General features: G+C 34.6%; 2 protein-coding genes and 1 non-coding gene across 6 annotated transcripts; all 3 read right to left on the bottom strand.

Moving 5' to 3' along the window:
* Positions 1-2,466: 2,466 nt before the first annotated feature.
* Positions 2,467-6,760, bottom strand: LOC111802012 (two-pore potassium channel 1). 4 transcript variants are annotated; one of them, XM_087127080.1, is made up of 5 exons: positions 6,463-6,760; positions 5,168-6,370; positions 4,869-4,996; positions 3,434-4,753; positions 2,467-2,786 (listed from the first exon to the last, which is right to left on the bottom strand). In XM_087127080.1, the coding sequence occupies exons 2-4, from the start codon at positions 5,750-5,752 to the stop codon at positions 4,612-4,614; spliced, it is 855 nt and encodes a 284-aa protein (XP_086983206.1). In that variant the 5' UTR covers positions 5,753-6,370; positions 6,463-6,760; the 3' UTR covers positions 2,467-2,786; positions 3,434-4,611. The 4 variants fall into 4 exon arrangements, with proteins under 4 accessions (XP_086983206.1, XP_086983204.1, XP_086983205.1 ...); XM_087127078.1 differs by having other exon boundaries at positions 3,434-4,329; positions 4,552-4,753; positions 4,869-6,370; positions 6,463-6,758; XM_087127079.1 differs by having other exon boundaries at positions 3,434-3,599; positions 4,552-4,753; positions 4,869-6,370; positions 6,463-6,758.
* Positions 6,761-9,382: 2,622 nt separating this feature from the next.
* LOC111802026 (transcriptional adapter ADA2b) lies at positions 9,383-13,384 on the bottom strand. The gene is made up of 13 exons (XM_023686286.2): positions 13,037-13,384; positions 12,603-12,658; positions 12,246-12,424; positions 11,861-11,926; positions 11,612-11,737; positions 11,457-11,532; positions 11,226-11,289; positions 11,085-11,143; positions 10,906-10,992; positions 10,370-10,592; positions 10,074-10,284; positions 9,743-9,985; positions 9,383-9,661 (listed from the first exon to the last, which is right to left on the bottom strand). The coding sequence occupies exons 1-13, from the start codon at positions 13,084-13,086 to the stop codon at positions 9,470-9,472; spliced, it is 1,632 nt and encodes a 543-aa protein (XP_023542054.2). The 5' UTR covers positions 13,087-13,384; the 3' UTR covers positions 9,383-9,469.
* A 1,340-nt stretch (positions 13,385-14,724) lies between these two features.
* TRNAT-CGU (transfer RNA threonine (anticodon CGU)) lies at positions 14,725-14,796 on the bottom strand. Its single transcript has one exon. It is a non-coding gene; the product is annotated as a tRNA-Thr (tRNA).
* Positions 14,797-16,259: the final 1,463 nt, after the last annotated feature.

Below are 16,259 nucleotides of genomic sequence, written 5' to 3'. Positions count from 1 at the left end.
GGTTTGTGAAGATGCCTAATTTTGATTGCAATCCTGATGATGTCACGAACTCTGCTATGATTGATGCCTATGGATATGTGCTGGTAATGTTGGCTTGGCTTTCCGCTTGTATGATCATGCAAGAACAGAAAACTGGCGCATCAATCCTGCAACATTCTTGACATTGATTAAAATTCATGAAGTGGCTGGGAACTATGATGGGTGCTTGAATTGTGTATGAAGAAATGAAGGCTATGGGCATCAAGCCAAACTTGGTTATATATGCTATGGGTAGGGCTAAAAGACCTTGGAAGATCAAGGCCCTCTACAAAGAGATGATTAAAAATGGACTTTTGCCAAGTTGGACATCTTATGCTTCTCTTTTACAAGCCTATGGGGGAGCCAGATACGGTGAGGAGGCTCTCCTTGTGTACAAGGAGAACTGCAGCCGAATGTTATTCTCTACGATTTACTTTTAGCTATGTGTGCTGTGAGTCACACTTGCATTCTTACCATAGTGGAACAAGACCAGCGAATAAGTCAACCGTGAGAAATTTGTCCTTCGTGGACAACGTTGGCGTATGCTTGAGACTCAGGTCACATTTGTGAAAAATGTTTTAGAAAACGTGAGTGAGGAATACATTTGATTGAAGAATTGAAGAAAGCAACGTTATATGGCTATAAGCAAAGAAAGGAACACCACGGCTTAAATAGCATATAACTCAAGGTAAGAAGAAGTGACAAACTAGTCATACCCCCTTATAGTACATTTTGGAGCATTTTAGTTGTGGCGGGTGTAGACATGATTTTTGTGAACTGTCATATATTGACACAACATAAAATAGTAAAGATCTATCTAAGATGAAAGCATATAAAAGGGGTTTGGAACAAACATGCAACCATGGACAACACGTCTTGGACAAGCATGACCGAGACATTCGACATGCGCCATAGACAACACTCCTTGGACAAGCATGACCGTGAAACTATGTTAAAATTCAGGGGTTGATTATGAGTTTATAATTTTGCTACACAACAGTAGGGTATAAGTAACGAGTGGAATTGGGAGGGAAGAAGAAAGAGTATTTTTCACCACGGAGTGGCTTAGATATGTTGAGGATTGTTGGGAGGGAGTCCTACGTTAGCTAATCAAGGAGTTGATCATGAGTTTACAAATAAGGATATTCAAAATCAAAACTACGAGCATTTATGCATAAAGTAGACAAATATCAGACCATTGTGGAGAATCGTGATTCCTAACAACATATTCTTCCGGCTTCGGAGAGTTAAAAGGCTTCTTTCAGAGTTGAAGATATTATTAAAAGCATTGACTTTGATCATTTAAAATTTTTATAATTTCTTAGTGAGAACTCTGTGGTAGTGCAGTTAACATGGTACTGTCTTCTTATTTCTTATCTTTAATTGCCCATCGAAGTCGTTGGCTGTGTCTTATTATATATTCATACAGGTCGTGAAGCAGTGTTATGCTTGGCACGTTCTGGCTTCAAACCCACATGCTATATATATATATATATATTCATGAGACTTCCATTCCTTCTCCATTCATTGACACAATGGGAAACTGCATCATCTTGCCTTGCGTTCACTCGCCATCGAAGAACCTTTCCCCCGAGTTAGCTACAGTGGTCGATTCCGCAACTGAACAAGGCAACGACCCTCTTCTCGATGTTGTTCCATGCTTGAAAGAGCTCGAAAATCTTCTGGTTTACTCGAAGACAGCGTACTCGAGTGGAGGAGGAGCAAGGGAGGTGAAAATTGTTGTTACTAGGGAACAGTTTAAGTTGCTGTTGGCAAATGCAAAGAAGATGCAATCTGCATATAGATTGTTGAGCTATAGAGGACCCGGTAGAGGGCATCGAAAATGGCGGCCGATGCTGTCTGTAATCTCGGAGGAAGAAGAGTTTTGAACGAGGTCGAGGAAGGAAACTTGTGTAGCTTAGAGATATCTAATCTACTTCTTCGATCTTTAAACCCGAAATTTTTTCTTTTTTTTTCGGGATTTTATTTTGAAAACTCAAAACAAACTTGATTTTGATATTTAAAACTCATTTTCAAACCTCAAAATACTCAAACTTACAAGGCTCACTTATGAATTAGAGGTATACATGAATCGAGGAGGGTTGGGTTGAGAGAATTTTTTGGACCAATTTAGAAGTCCAAACCCAAACCCAACCCAATAAAAAAAAATTCACAAACCAACCTCACCCTCTATTTTCGGGTTGTTAGGAAAGGTTAATTGGTTAAAAAAAAAAACTTTTATTTATCTCCCCTTCCTAATTATTTAATAAAATCTGAAATAAAAGATATTAAAAGTTCACAAACAAACACAAATCAATCTAGGATCATTCAAATCAACAAATTCTTTATCAACAAAGGAGAATTTTAACGTCCTAACATAGTTCAACATTGTCATAGAACTAAAGATAATTAAATATCAGTACTTTTCAAACATTAGATACTCTAAAATAAGAACAAAATACAATGATAGATTATGAAAAAATTTAACGTCCCAACATAGTTTAATATAGAACTAAAGATAATTAAATCTCAGCACTCCCTAAACAATTGGATACTCTAAAATAAAAAAATAAAAAATAGAGGATAGGTTCTGAATTTTTTTTTTTTTTTTTTAGGAAAAAGGCAATAAAATTAATTAGTTTAAGAAATTATGCATAGCAAAAAATAAAAACTACTCTGAAAAGCAAAAAAAAAAATAAAAACTACTCTGAAAATAGTTTACTTGGAGGAGGAGACTTATTGGATGAAGCTGAGGAGTCCTAAATTATCTGAAAAATCAGAAAAAAATATAAATTATGATATTAATGCAAACTAGATTGCAATGAATAGATAATAAATAAATTAGAAATCTTCTAATTGTTAAAAAGATGTAATAAAACTAAGTGCCAAAGAACTCTAAAATAATAAAAAATCTCTCCCGGGCTAAGTGTTGATTTAGAAGCTACAGTAAACATTAGAATTATAAAAACATTTTGAGCAAGTTTTAATAAAATTTAAGATCATATACTTTCTACCAAGTCACAAAGACAAGAATGAATCCATAGTAAAAAAACAATATGCTTTAAAATGACTCAAATATATGCCCGAAGCTTATAAGACACACTTATGAAGTTATTAAACATTTTTGTTTGAAAGTTGAATGCATCAATCAGCATCTCCTTTTAGAATTCTTTTACTCTCCAACAACTCTATATTCCTCAACATCCTATGATTACAATTTTTAATAATATAATTCTTTCTTTTAAAGTCCTTATCCCCAAAAATCCGATTTCATTTCATCACATTATTATCCACCGACAACATCAATATTCACAAGCCACATGGTTTAGAGCCTAACAGTTCTTCCAAAACTGAACTTCAGAGATCAGATTATCAACACCAATAATAATAAGAGCATTGAATAAGGAAAACTCACATTATAATTGAAGCTTTTCATCAATGGAGAACAACCCATTGCTAATCCAATCCTTCTCGGTCGATATAAGCGCAGAATAATCGGATTGCTTATTGTTCTGAATTGTTCTTTGATTGAGCAAAGGATTAGAAAAAGAAAAGATTCCATTCTTTTCCTTCATCATACCCTGCAATCCATATGAATAAAAAAAAGTGATCAGTTCTAAGAGGACAAAGTAACCGACTAATCAAGCAAATGGACAACAATCTCATCACGTTTCCATTTGTTTCTTGTCTTATGACTAATTAACCCCCTTCTTACTTCAACTCCCCCACCAAAATATTGCTACCTGTACAAGGGCATTTCAGTATTTTCACATCAAAACTATGGCATCTTGTGAAAAAATGAGAAACTGATCAGCCAAGCAAAGTTTGAGAACTTTTGAAACTCATCATTTATAAATACCATCTAACAAGAAAAGAAAAAGGACTCATAACAATCATCTCTCACAGCCATTTTCTCCATCTCTCTCTCTGTCTTTCGCCATGGACATTCAGGTCATTCAAACAAAGGTTCTCCAACACAAAGACCAGCTAACTGTTGTAGCAGCAGTTTCAGTGGTTATGTCATTGTTCGTATATGCAGCGCCCCGGTTTCTAAGTATTCTAGCATTCTTTTGGCCTCTCTTTCTCTCCACAGCCGTACTTTTGGTGGCAATGACAGCCTTTGGAGGAGGTTTCCAAGTTGGAACCGAAGTTCATGGTGAGAGAGCAGGTGAAAGGATCCTAGATTATGTAGCAGGACGGCCTGAATACGCCGAATACCAATACAAGTACCAATAAAAGATCATTCGTCGGTTGTCAGTCGATTTAGACATTGATGTCTTGAAATTCATCTATGTCTGCTCACTTTGTATGCTGAAACTACCAAAGAATTTAGTGTAATAAACACAACATGTATTCAATTCTAAAATGGTTTGTAAATAGAATCAGAGTGCAATAATGCATGTATTCTTCACATATTCTGTTTGAATCCAAATGGGTAAAGGAAATTTCTGATGAATGATCAGTTAAAAGTTAGCCATGAACATGAGGTTTATATCTACTAAGAAAGTGGACAAATTAAGGAGCAAGGATCACCTCATCGATGCTCTACGTGAGCTATTGTCTGATATGAGTTCGGTGTCAATACGCCGACGACTATGAAGTTACTAAATCAGCTTCTGTTAAGTTTCCTGATTGATCAATGTCAAGCTTATAAAAAGTGTCAAGTATCGGAGAAACATCTTCCTGATTGATCTTTCCCATTTCCTTCAGTTTATATACAACAAATTCAGCAGCACTGATATATCAGGTTGTCAAGAAGTCCAAGATACATGCAAGAATTGAATAAAACAACAGAACTAGGGTTAGGATATGGGCAATGGGGAAGAAATATAAAGGAAAATGAGGCTTACCTTACTACTTTATCATGATCAAGGTCTGCTTCTTCGAGATCAGAGAAAGTGAGGTCTCGGGAGAGAACCCTATTCACTAGTGATTTCTGTCTCCTCTCGGCGCGTAATTCGGCGAGGTACAGAAAGAACTGTGCCAAGCAGATGGTACTGCTCATTATCCAAATGACAGCAAAAACACGACCAGTTGTTGTAAAGAAGCTCTTGTCCCCATAGCCAAGAGTTGTGATTGTGGAACAAACACAATAAAAGGCATCTGTGAACTCAAACTTCTCAACCAGAATCAAGAAAAGAGTACCGACAACGACGAGAACCCAAAGGACGATTCCAGTCATAATGATTTTGTATTTGAGTTTGTGTGCCACAGACTCTCGAAGGAGCTCACCGGAGCTGATCTTTTTGCTCATGAAAATGGCCTTAACCAGATGAATTTCCTGCTTTTCGACAATGTAATCGGCCGCCCTGCTAAGAAGCATCCCACCAAGAGTAATTCCAGTGAAGACATAAGCACAAGCAAGTAGTTTTGCACAAATGCTATTAGGAACAAGATCACCATACCCAACAGTGGTCATTGTCACAACACAAAAGTAAATGGCATCAACAATCCCGTTTGTTTTCTTGCCATTGATTTGATCTCCAACAAGGAAGAAACAAAGTGTTCCTCCTCCCAAATAAGTGGCCAACACAACAAATACTTTTCTAAAACTAACTTGTTTAACAACCACACGCTGATGAGACGCTTCATCACCGTTTCGTGGTTGATTGTTATGTTCTAATGAACGTGAAAAAATTTCGTGATGGATCGATTTTCTTCTCTGGAGAGAATTCCTCTTTTTGGAATCGGACAGCTTGGGAAGCAAAGATTGTTCAACATCACCAGACTCCATCTCAAAATCAACAAAGATCTTCTAACCAGATTCAAATTCTTGATTCTTAACTCAGAAGAGACTAATGTTTGGGGATAAACATAGAAAATTTCTATCTAATGATAGTATTCCACAAGCAGAAACCGGTGAAACTTCAATTTTCCCAACCTTATTACATCATTTGAGGTAAATTTCAAGCACTTTCAAATATCACCAGAAGAATTATTGTTCTTAAACATAACAAATCCAATGCAAGCAACAGGGATCCTCACATTTTATCAACAAATGCTGGAAAGAAAAGATAAGGATTAAAGGACTTGATGATTATGAACAGACAGTACCATTAATTCCGCAGTTAGCTTAATGATTTTCCCCTGAAAATCAGACAAAAGTTCATGGGAAATCAACAATAAACAGAGATATCAGAATAGTTTAAGAGTTGGGTTTAAATGATGAATGTGTTCATATTTAGAACGAAAAAAACTGCGTCGACTTTATTTAGAAGAGAACAAACGAAGAGTGAAGAAAAGGGATGTTTGAGAAATTGAGAAGAAACCCAACATTCACTCTCTGGCTTCCACCTGCTTAAATCTTCACCACTCGGCATTAACAGGCCACCATTTTCCCGCAACTCGCTACCTGAAAACCACAAATCGTAACAATTAGGCTAATGCCTTATACAACAACGACAATAATCATTTCCAACTTGAACAATGGCATCAGATTCTTACATGAAATCAATCCGCGGAAAGAACAATCACTTCGGCGAGAACTGAGAGGATCGAAACAACAAATTTACACAATCAAACTCGGGTCATTCCAGATTTCAGCCATTTCAATCCGATTTCTTGGCGTAGGTCAGATTAAGAGAATAATTACTCAATAATGAACGATTTCACCAACAAACTTCATCCAAATCCCAAGAGAAAATTTACTTGATCAAATAGTGAGCTTATAACATGATCTCATCGGTGAAAAGAAAGTAGATGAGTAGTCTTTTGGGTGATGATTTTGATTTCACATACTTCAACAATAAGCTTAGCTTAATTTGTAGGGAATCATATGTTGAGGATTATTGGGATTGGGAGTGTCCCAAGTTGGTTAATTTAGTGGAAGATCATCGGTTTATAAGTGAGGAATACTATCTCCATTGGTATGAGGCCTTTTGGGAAGCCTTTTTGGGAAGGAAGCCTAAACCAAAACCATGAGAGCTTATACTCAAAGTGGACAATATCATATCATTGTGGAGAGTCGTGATTCCTAACATCATAAACAAACTAATATGTGAAAGATTTTAATTATATTTTAAAATCAAAAAAATATATTTAATTTAAAATATTTAAATTAATCTAAATTAATAAAAATACTTTATTTCAAAAATACTTTTAAAACTTTTTAAATTTTCACGGTTACTTTTAATTTTTTTAAAACCATAAAAACTTCTCACAATTTATTATTATTTCTCTTCTTAAATATTAAAATTTTAAATAAAAAGTAAAAATTCTTTTATTTATGAGCCTTTCCAACAAAAATATAATAAACTTTAACATCCAAATTTTTTTAATTATATTTTTAAAGTTTTTAAAGAGTGAGAAGAGAATTAATAAAAATTTAAAAATAGAAGAATATTTTATAGACAAAAATATTTTTATTAATTTAAATTTAAATATAAAAAATAATTATTTAATTTAAAGTATTGAAATTAATATTTAATATATTAGATATATTTAACATATTTATTGTAATTTATATATTAAATATTAAAATAATTAATGTATATTAAATTGAATAGAATCAAATTAGTTGAATAAATATATATATATATATATTATGATTTTAATGTTTGTATGTGAATATAATGTTCGTTTATTTTCAACCAGATAAATACTTAAATAAAAATATAATCGAAAAACAATATCTATCGGTAAAGATAATTTGAAAATATTTTGGAAATTTTCGTTTTAGACTATCAATATTAGAAGGAAAAAAATTAAATCATCAACCATATATATATCACCCATGTCCAGAGAATACAATTGTTATTAATTAAGCATGTTTCTTCGAATGCATCCAAATGATCAAAACTATAAGACTACATAATATGATACGATCCAACCACCGATTAAAATAAAATTGTATTATAATAGTAAATCAAATTGCATTATATCATTTGAAAATAATAGTCGTGAAGTGGCGAGATCGAAAGGAGCACTTCTCAAGACATAAATTGATACAAAAACATATTTCAGCGTTCAAAAATAATATTTTTAGCTGTCTCATTATTTTGTTAGAAATCAGGATTTACAGAATGTTCCATGAGTAAATCAAAATGTCTGGTAAGTAAATCTAAACCACTACAGAATATTTTACTGATTTTAAAAGAAAAATTCTTTTTATATATTTTATAAAGATTTAGTGACAGACAAAAAGAATAAGGAACCCAATTATAAAAAAAATAATTAGTGCATAAACAAGAGTTCTAATGGTTAATGAGTTATTTATCTACTCTAGTTGTCTTATTTATAAGGTTGAAGCATCTCTTTAGTTAGTATAGTAAGTGGCCTACAAATAATATTCTAAGATCGAGTCTACTTAAAACACATTAATGTTTCGTTCATTTGAACATGAAGAAACATTAAAATGAAAACTCACGACAATTATATGAGTTATTTATCAAACTTCTGTAATAAAGCATGACAAACTAGTGTTAGAGTCGATTATGTTTGATCGGTATGACAATACTAGAGGGGTGAATAAAGTTTTAAAAAAGTGATTTAAAATTTAATTTTTCTAATTATCAAATTTCTTTTAGATCAACCAAAGTCACCACTAACATAATAACAAGTAAAAAAATAATTCAATTCAAAACTATAAACCATTATGAAATCTTACTTTTATAGTGGTTTGATCAAACTTTACTTTTATAGTGGTTTGATCAAACTTGATCTACTCCACCTCAAGCGCCTCTTGAAAATTTGAAAAGATAAACAAAAATTAGAAACGCTTACCCAAATGATAGGACATTTAGAGAAAGAGAGAATTAAAAAGAGCATAAAGATTATAAAGATGGTTGGTTGAGTATGGAGAAGATGATGCATTTAAATAAGATCATAAGTTTAAATTTATTTATTTATTTTAAAATTTCAAATATAATATTATATTATATAAAATAATTTCAAATATAATATTATATATACAAAGGAGTCTTAGCTATCCCAATCCGTACTTATTTCTTAAGTAAGTCAGACATTGGTGATCTCAGTGGGTGATTCAGGGTTATCCCCGATTAAGTGGTCGAGATCTTCTCTCTGTGTCAATCTATGGTATTCTATACCCATGATATCCTCCACTGCAGTCAAAGGGCTTTCCTACAAGGTTCTAAAGTCTCTTTCCCTCACCGCAATATCTCTAGCTTCCAGTCGGATTAATAGAATAAAACAATTAAAACGACACCAATTGTTACTTCACGTGTCATAGTTTGATTAACTTCATGTCACATATCACATTGTGTATTTTCTACTCTACACCGTCTTGTTTAAGCTATAACTTCTTGGGTTGAGTCCCAATTTGAGTGATTCAAAAAGTATAAGAAAAATAAATTTGAGATACTATTTTTTAAGCTAAACTTTCAACTTATTACCAAATCAAGCCTAAGAAAAGTGTTAAACTTATTATATTACATTCTAAGAATACAACACTTGAGTTTACAAAAAGAAGAGGAGAATGAAAGAATATGAATCAAGGTTGAGCAATACCTTTTTTGATGAGCATTTCATAGATTCTATCAACTTTGGTTGCCTCAATCTTGAACAAGCGATGGGCATCAGTTTTGTTGCTCACATTCCCATTGAATATCTCTACTGATAACACTTCTTCCATTCTTAGGTAAACTGGTGGACTTACTCTTATTTCGCTGCATACCCTTTTTTCCTGCCAACCCAATCCAAATTCCATATCAACATTCATTCTCTTTAACATTAACTTAACTACTAAGTGAACCGTTGCACTTACAGCTTCCGAAAGAAAATCTGCGCCGTTGAATCCCAGCGTATCCAAGTCGTTCAAAGACCCCGAAACACCCACACCCTGCACTGCTGCTCGTGAATTCGAGTCCTTCCCTCCCGACTCTGAAGGCATGAACATGTTTGAATTCCCCTGACTTCCAGGCCCTGTAAGGTCACATTCTCTTTTCCTTTTCTTATCGAGAAAGATCTCTACCTCGGTCGGTGTACGACACCCAGCCGCTCTAGCTTCCTGCATGATCGTTCGTAGATTCATTTACAGAGATACAGCTACCTACTTTGAATCTTGCAAAATATGACAGAAAATTGAGTTTTCAAACCTTGAGTTCTTGAATTCGTTTCAAGGTCCGATGCTCTGCGACAACTGTTTGAAGTAATTCCTTGTGTTCTTCCTTTGAATGAAAACGCATGAAGACATCGTATTGACGACATATTGCCCTCTCTTCGACCGATAAGTCCTTTTCGAAAGAACTCGGATAAAGCAAATTTCTTTGCAGTATAAAATCTTTTCTACGCTTCCTTTCATCTAGCCTGCAAAACAGTTTCATCATTATAACATTTAAGACTAGTTGCACTAAATCCATTCATAAAAGTGCATCTTCTTACAAACTATTACCTCTTAGAGTATATACGAAGCACTCTCATTTTCAGCTCACGCTCGTCTTCACCATCAGCATCCTTAAATTCCATCTCCGCTAGCAACTGTTCGGCTTCATTATCATATTCTGGATCAAATTCCTGTCTCTTTTCATTGTAACCACTCAACTCTATTAAAGATGGACCCTTATTTGCTGGCAAATTAGGTTTCTTTCCTTTAAAGTTCCGGTCTGTTTGAGAATCTGCCGTCAAATCATCATGCAAGTTTAGCTTCAACAACTTAGAACCTCTAAAAAGAATATGCAAGTATTTAAAGAAATTTAGCTTCAACATTGCTTCCATATGATTAGGGGCTGAAAAAGAGAGAGGGGAACGGGAAGACATGATGATATACGTTGTCATCGATCACCTTCGGTACGAAAAAAGTACCGTTTTCATGACTCCTATCTAGGAAAGCAGTGTAGAAAGAAAGCCTTGTCTGGAAATCCCAGTAAAGGAAAAGGTTTTAAGATTATCAACATCCAATTGCAAGCTATAGAATTTATCTGACTAAACCTTCCATTTTAACAAGACCATCTTTAACTTGATTCGCGGATGACGCTTTTTTGTTGCCAGTGGTGGCGGCAACATTGAAGCTGCCTTCTGCAATAAAATAAACAGTACCATATACATTTAAACATGATATACGTTCATACTCGATCCATATTTAACAATAATAGATATCTATGCCTCACCTGACGTAGCGCTTGATGATAAACGGCCAGAAGGATCTACCTTATGTGTATCTTCGACTCTGAAAATAAAAGAAAATATTGAAGCGAAGGTAGCGAAATAATAAAAGAGAACAAAACCATTCAAGGTAACAGTTCACATACTTGACTCTTGGAGGAGAAAATGGGGACTCTTCCTTCAAAGTAAGCTCTCCAAGTATTGAATATCCTGCAGCATAAGAAAAAATTAATCGTGAACTCCATTCATCGGCGCAATACCAGAATCTTCTGGAATAAAGCACTAGATTGAAGCTACACGAACATCAGCATCAAACGATCCCCTCAACCCATCGCCAGTGTAGCTCAACATAACAAGATGATGAATGTTTCACAAACCTTTCTTGTCTTCACCATGCCCTTTAGCCATAGCAAGAAGCTCCTTCCTATTTTTTCCAACGACATGAGACATATCCTGAGAAAAATTCAGAAGTTTATCTCTTGAAGGAAGAACCGAAGTTCTTGGAGAATTAAACATGTTAACAATCTCGTACCGGTAAAGGAAAATATGGGGAGTTCATATATACACTTGAATAATGTTCTATGCATTGTTCTTTACTCTTCGTCCCAACATGCTCAGCAACTTCTGTCCAATTCCAAAAGCCATACATTTCGATCCCCTACATTATGAAATTATTTATTCAGGCCAAAAGAAGAACATAAAGACCACAGGAAATTGCAAAGAAGTCTGTAATCCACTTTAATATGAAGCTGTGTGGGAAAATTATGAGAAGATATAATACCTCTAGAAGTAGCATTTCATCGTCTGCATTCCAGTCTGGGCAGATTAGTGGGAAAGATAAGTTATCCTGTCAAAATGACAACACGATCAACTAAAGCAAATGCATATACGGTTCGATTTAAAGGTTTTCATGCTTTTCAAGAAGCTATGATGTACTTAAGTGCATCATTAATTCAACTTATTATATGGTTCTCTTCAGCGGGAAAACAAGACAGGTACGTTATGAAATACAGAAAACCTCTAAAAGCATGCTTTGAACGAAACACAACGCAAATGCATCTAATTCCCGTATCAATAACCCAATTTCTCATGCAACTCCGTTCTTAAAAAACAAATAAGCTTACACAATTTTTAAGAGAAAATACAACCGTGGGACGATTACTAACCATAACCCTGTATGGGTGATTGCTTTTATGAGGCGTCAACTCCGCTCCAACCGAAAAGCATTCTATACAAAGGTCGAAGTCGGGGCACATGGCACATTTGATGCGGATTTTCCCTGTAATGTCTTTAATGCAATAATTGCAGTGATATAATGCCTTTTTCCCTTCAGTTGTCCCTTGACCTTTTTCCCAAAATGATTTAAAGTTAAAAAAGAATGTTAGACAAAAAATGGTTCAAAACAAGAGCACACAAGATCTGAATTACAGACAGTAGAAAGCCTCATTAAAATGGAACATGAACCAGCATAACAATTTTTTGCAGGACAATTCTATCGATTAAGTAATCAAAGTAGAAAGCACCTGCCGTTGTAGATTCCAAATTATCTCCACTAGAAGAATTCTTTTTCCTCCTTGATCTGCAGCATCCAAAATGGAAGTTCATATCAACAACACAAACCATAATGCATCAAGAAAAAGAACAAAGAAATATATGTTCATAAAGATCAACATAACAACACAAGAAGATGATCGGATTGAAGACATCTTCCACGAAAAAACTCACTAAGATTTTACCAAAATGTTGAACCAAAGAACATAGTTAGTACAGTAGAAGGTCAGTCAAATGCACAACTATTCATACATAATTCCTTCCCCCATTATTAAAAAAAAAAAAAAAAAAAAAACCCGGAAAAATCGCAAGAATCAATCGAGGGTATCTTCAGTAAACCACGAACCAGCAAACTTTCTCATAGAAAACAAAGAAAATACACAGAGAGAGGAAGAGAACTGCTAACCTCTGAGTAGGATCCTCGTCGGACTGAAAGTTTCCCCGAGAGCGACCCATTTGATCAGGGAAATTAAGCGAATGATCGGAAGTATTGGGCAAGTATTAGTTGAAGAAAAAGTGGCATATAGGATTGGGACTAAGTGTCCCGGGTGAAGGGCAGCATTGATTGGGGATTTGGGAAGCGATTTGAAGTTGTGATGATCGGGGAAGTGGAAATTGGATGGTTTTTAGGGTTAGTTAGGGGTTTGGACAAAAGAAGAAAGTAGCGTGTGTGTGTGTGTGTTGAATGAAACGGAGGAGGAAGCGATTCCGACAGTGGAATCCTGAAATCTTCTGATACACCGAAAACGATGAATATTGTGAGTATCTATTATTCTCAATTTAACTGTTTGTTTGTTTGTTTTTTTTTTTTTTGTCGTCTCATTTAATTAAATTTAGTTAATTTGAGGATAGCCCAAAGTGGACAATATCAACTAACGATTGCCTTCGGCTATTACATTTGGAAGAACTATTAATTTGTTAAAAGAATATTTAGTCTTGTATTATATTTGATCTTTTATTATAGGCAAATATCTAGATATTTATCTTCCATTACAGTTAACTAGTATCATATTTTGTCTTTTAATTTAGACAAATATCTTGTATCCATTGTTATTTATTTGATTCTTTAAATGATTATAAATAGAGAACTTTCACCACCGTTTAGGTGTGGTGATTTTAGCAAATATTCTCACGTTCAACGTAAGAAAATGTGAAAATGATGAAAAGTGAGTTTCGAGTATTCAACTGATGAAAGGGAAAATGCATTGTTCACATCCCACTAATAAACATGTCAATTCAAAGTAATTTAATATTATTCCTCGTATGAAAATCCAATATTATTAATTTAATCTTGAACATGTGTGATTGGCATATAAGAGGATTATATTCAAGTAATAACTTAAAGGGTCTAAGGTATATGTATAAGGTTGGATGTCTTGTCTGAGTAATACTATTGATACGACCTACTTTGTATTTTGGAGACATGTGAGTGAGAGTATCTTATAAAATGAGTTTGTATAAAGACTAGATAGACAAAAAAATATTTAATCTCTCCTTATAAATCCATTAATTGAGAATATTAATATTTCACATGATACTCAATTTTAATGTTAAGTGAGTTTATGAATTCCTACCTACGAGGGTTTGTTCTTCGATTTGTATGGGTGTGAATGACTCTAACAGTGGATTCAATATGCCTACCATATTTTAGGAACTTAACTAAATAAGTAGTTGAGAATATAATATGACGAGATAGAAGTCACCATTTGTTTAATGGGGCCCGCCCTCTCATTGGCCCGAGAGAGACTAGGTTTATGATTGAATTGTAAACAAATTATTCATTAGGGTATAGTAGTACTTAAGATGAAAGATGTAATTACACGGGTAAAATGAATGACTCTAACAATGGATTCAATATCCCTACCATTTTGGGGACTTAACTAAATAAGTAGTTGAAAATATAACATGACGAGATACAATTCACTCATTTCCATATAAGAAAAGTAGGTAAGTTGTTGGCCCGAGAAAGACTAGGGTAGTCCTTAAGATAAAAGATGTAATTCCAGGGATAAAATGGACTTTTAACCCATGTGTAGCTCACAAAACCATGACAACAGTCAACTCGAGGAAAGATGAATTGGGATGGAAAAAGTAAGCTCCTAACAAGGATTGAACTCGTGACCTTTTGCTTACAAAGCAAACGCAATACCACTATGCTATGGAAGCTGTTGACATCATGGGACAGCTAAGTACCAAACTTTATTATTTGCCTAGAGCTAGGTTTCCATCCATTTATCTATGTTCTTCTCCTCCTTCAGGCTATGGCAGGAAAGGAGAGAAGGTTGAAAAAGCTTCTCTCTATATAGAAGACAGTGTTTGGGTTGGTTTAGTGCACGAGTATGAGTTTTCAGTACGAGTATTTGAAGATGAGAATTACGACGACGAAAAGTCGAACGCAGGCGTGGGGATTTTAATACAAGGGAGAGGCGTTAAACATGGTGCGCCGGTTTGTTACCTATTGAAGACGAGTAGAGAGGCAGGGCTAGGGGTGTCGTGCATGCATTTCTATCTAGTTAGGGTTAAGAATTTTAGACACCCACAAAATCAGTAAGAGAATATGCAAATAGGCTGGAGCGTCGAGGCTGCAACGTAGGCTGAAAACCCTACGACTTAAAAGTATTACGAACAATGCATAAATGTGCAACTCTAAGTTTACAGTGAACTTGTAGTTAATGAGTTTAATTAATTAGTTTTGTATCATTGGAGCATATAATCATCTCATAACTCGCCTATAATGACAATAAGGGATCAATTTTGTTTTAAGAAAATTTTAAAATGTTCCGGCTAATATTTAATATATTTTGTATATTAAATGAAAAAAACATATTTATACCCAATTTTTTAGGTTTTGAAACTAAGATCCTACCTAAAAAGAGAAAAGGATGGGTATAAAAATACTCCGTAAGTAACCTACTTGTTGGCTCTCATTGCATCCTTAACTTAGTAAGTATTCGTAGACTTTTCTCTTGGTTCTAAGAAGTTTGGGCATAATCTCCTCTACTATCTAAGCATTTTGGGAGGCCTCAACGTTTTGAGCAATTCTCTAGCTGCTCACGGACCCACATGGGTTCGGAGGTGGTGGTTCACCCATTTTTGGCGTCGTGGGTCTACTGGTCAACAGATCTCATCTCTAGGATGAATTCTTTTTCTATTCTTAAACTTAGACAACTTGCATAGTCACCACAACAGGGAATATCCAGTTTCCTGGGTTCGGACGCTACCTAATAAAATGCTAGAATAGTATGACATATAGCTAGTATGAACATTATCATCATCCATTGAAGGATAACCAACAACCCTTCCACAGGGCAATAGAGTCACTCCGAAACTGGGTGGAGTGACCTCGTGTGCTTGCCAACTACTAGGTTATCTGCGTGGTTCTTAACCCCATTCAAGATGAGTTTACACCGGAAATGTCTTGTTTAGAAAACTCCGAGTTATTTCCACACATGATAGTAGCACCTAGATTGCCTCGACAAGCTACATTATTTGGTCTAAGTCTGGCTTGATAGTACCTATACTTTTACCGCTATTTTTAAATTATATAGGAAGCGTCAAGATTTATTTTATATAACTCATTCTCTATAGAAATTTATATCAATCAATTTTAAATAATTAAAAGTTTTAAC

This window comes from Cucurbita pepo, chromosome 9 (assembly GCF_057944985.1).
Source record: "Cucurbita pepo subsp. pepo isolate OVF chromosome 9, ASM5794498v1, whole genome shotgun sequence".
Lineage (NCBI taxonomy): Eukaryota > Viridiplantae > Streptophyta > Magnoliopsida > Cucurbitales > Cucurbitaceae > Cucurbita > Cucurbita pepo.
Note: the sequence above shows the minus strand (reverse complement) of the source record. Positions and strands in the feature narration are given on the sequence as shown.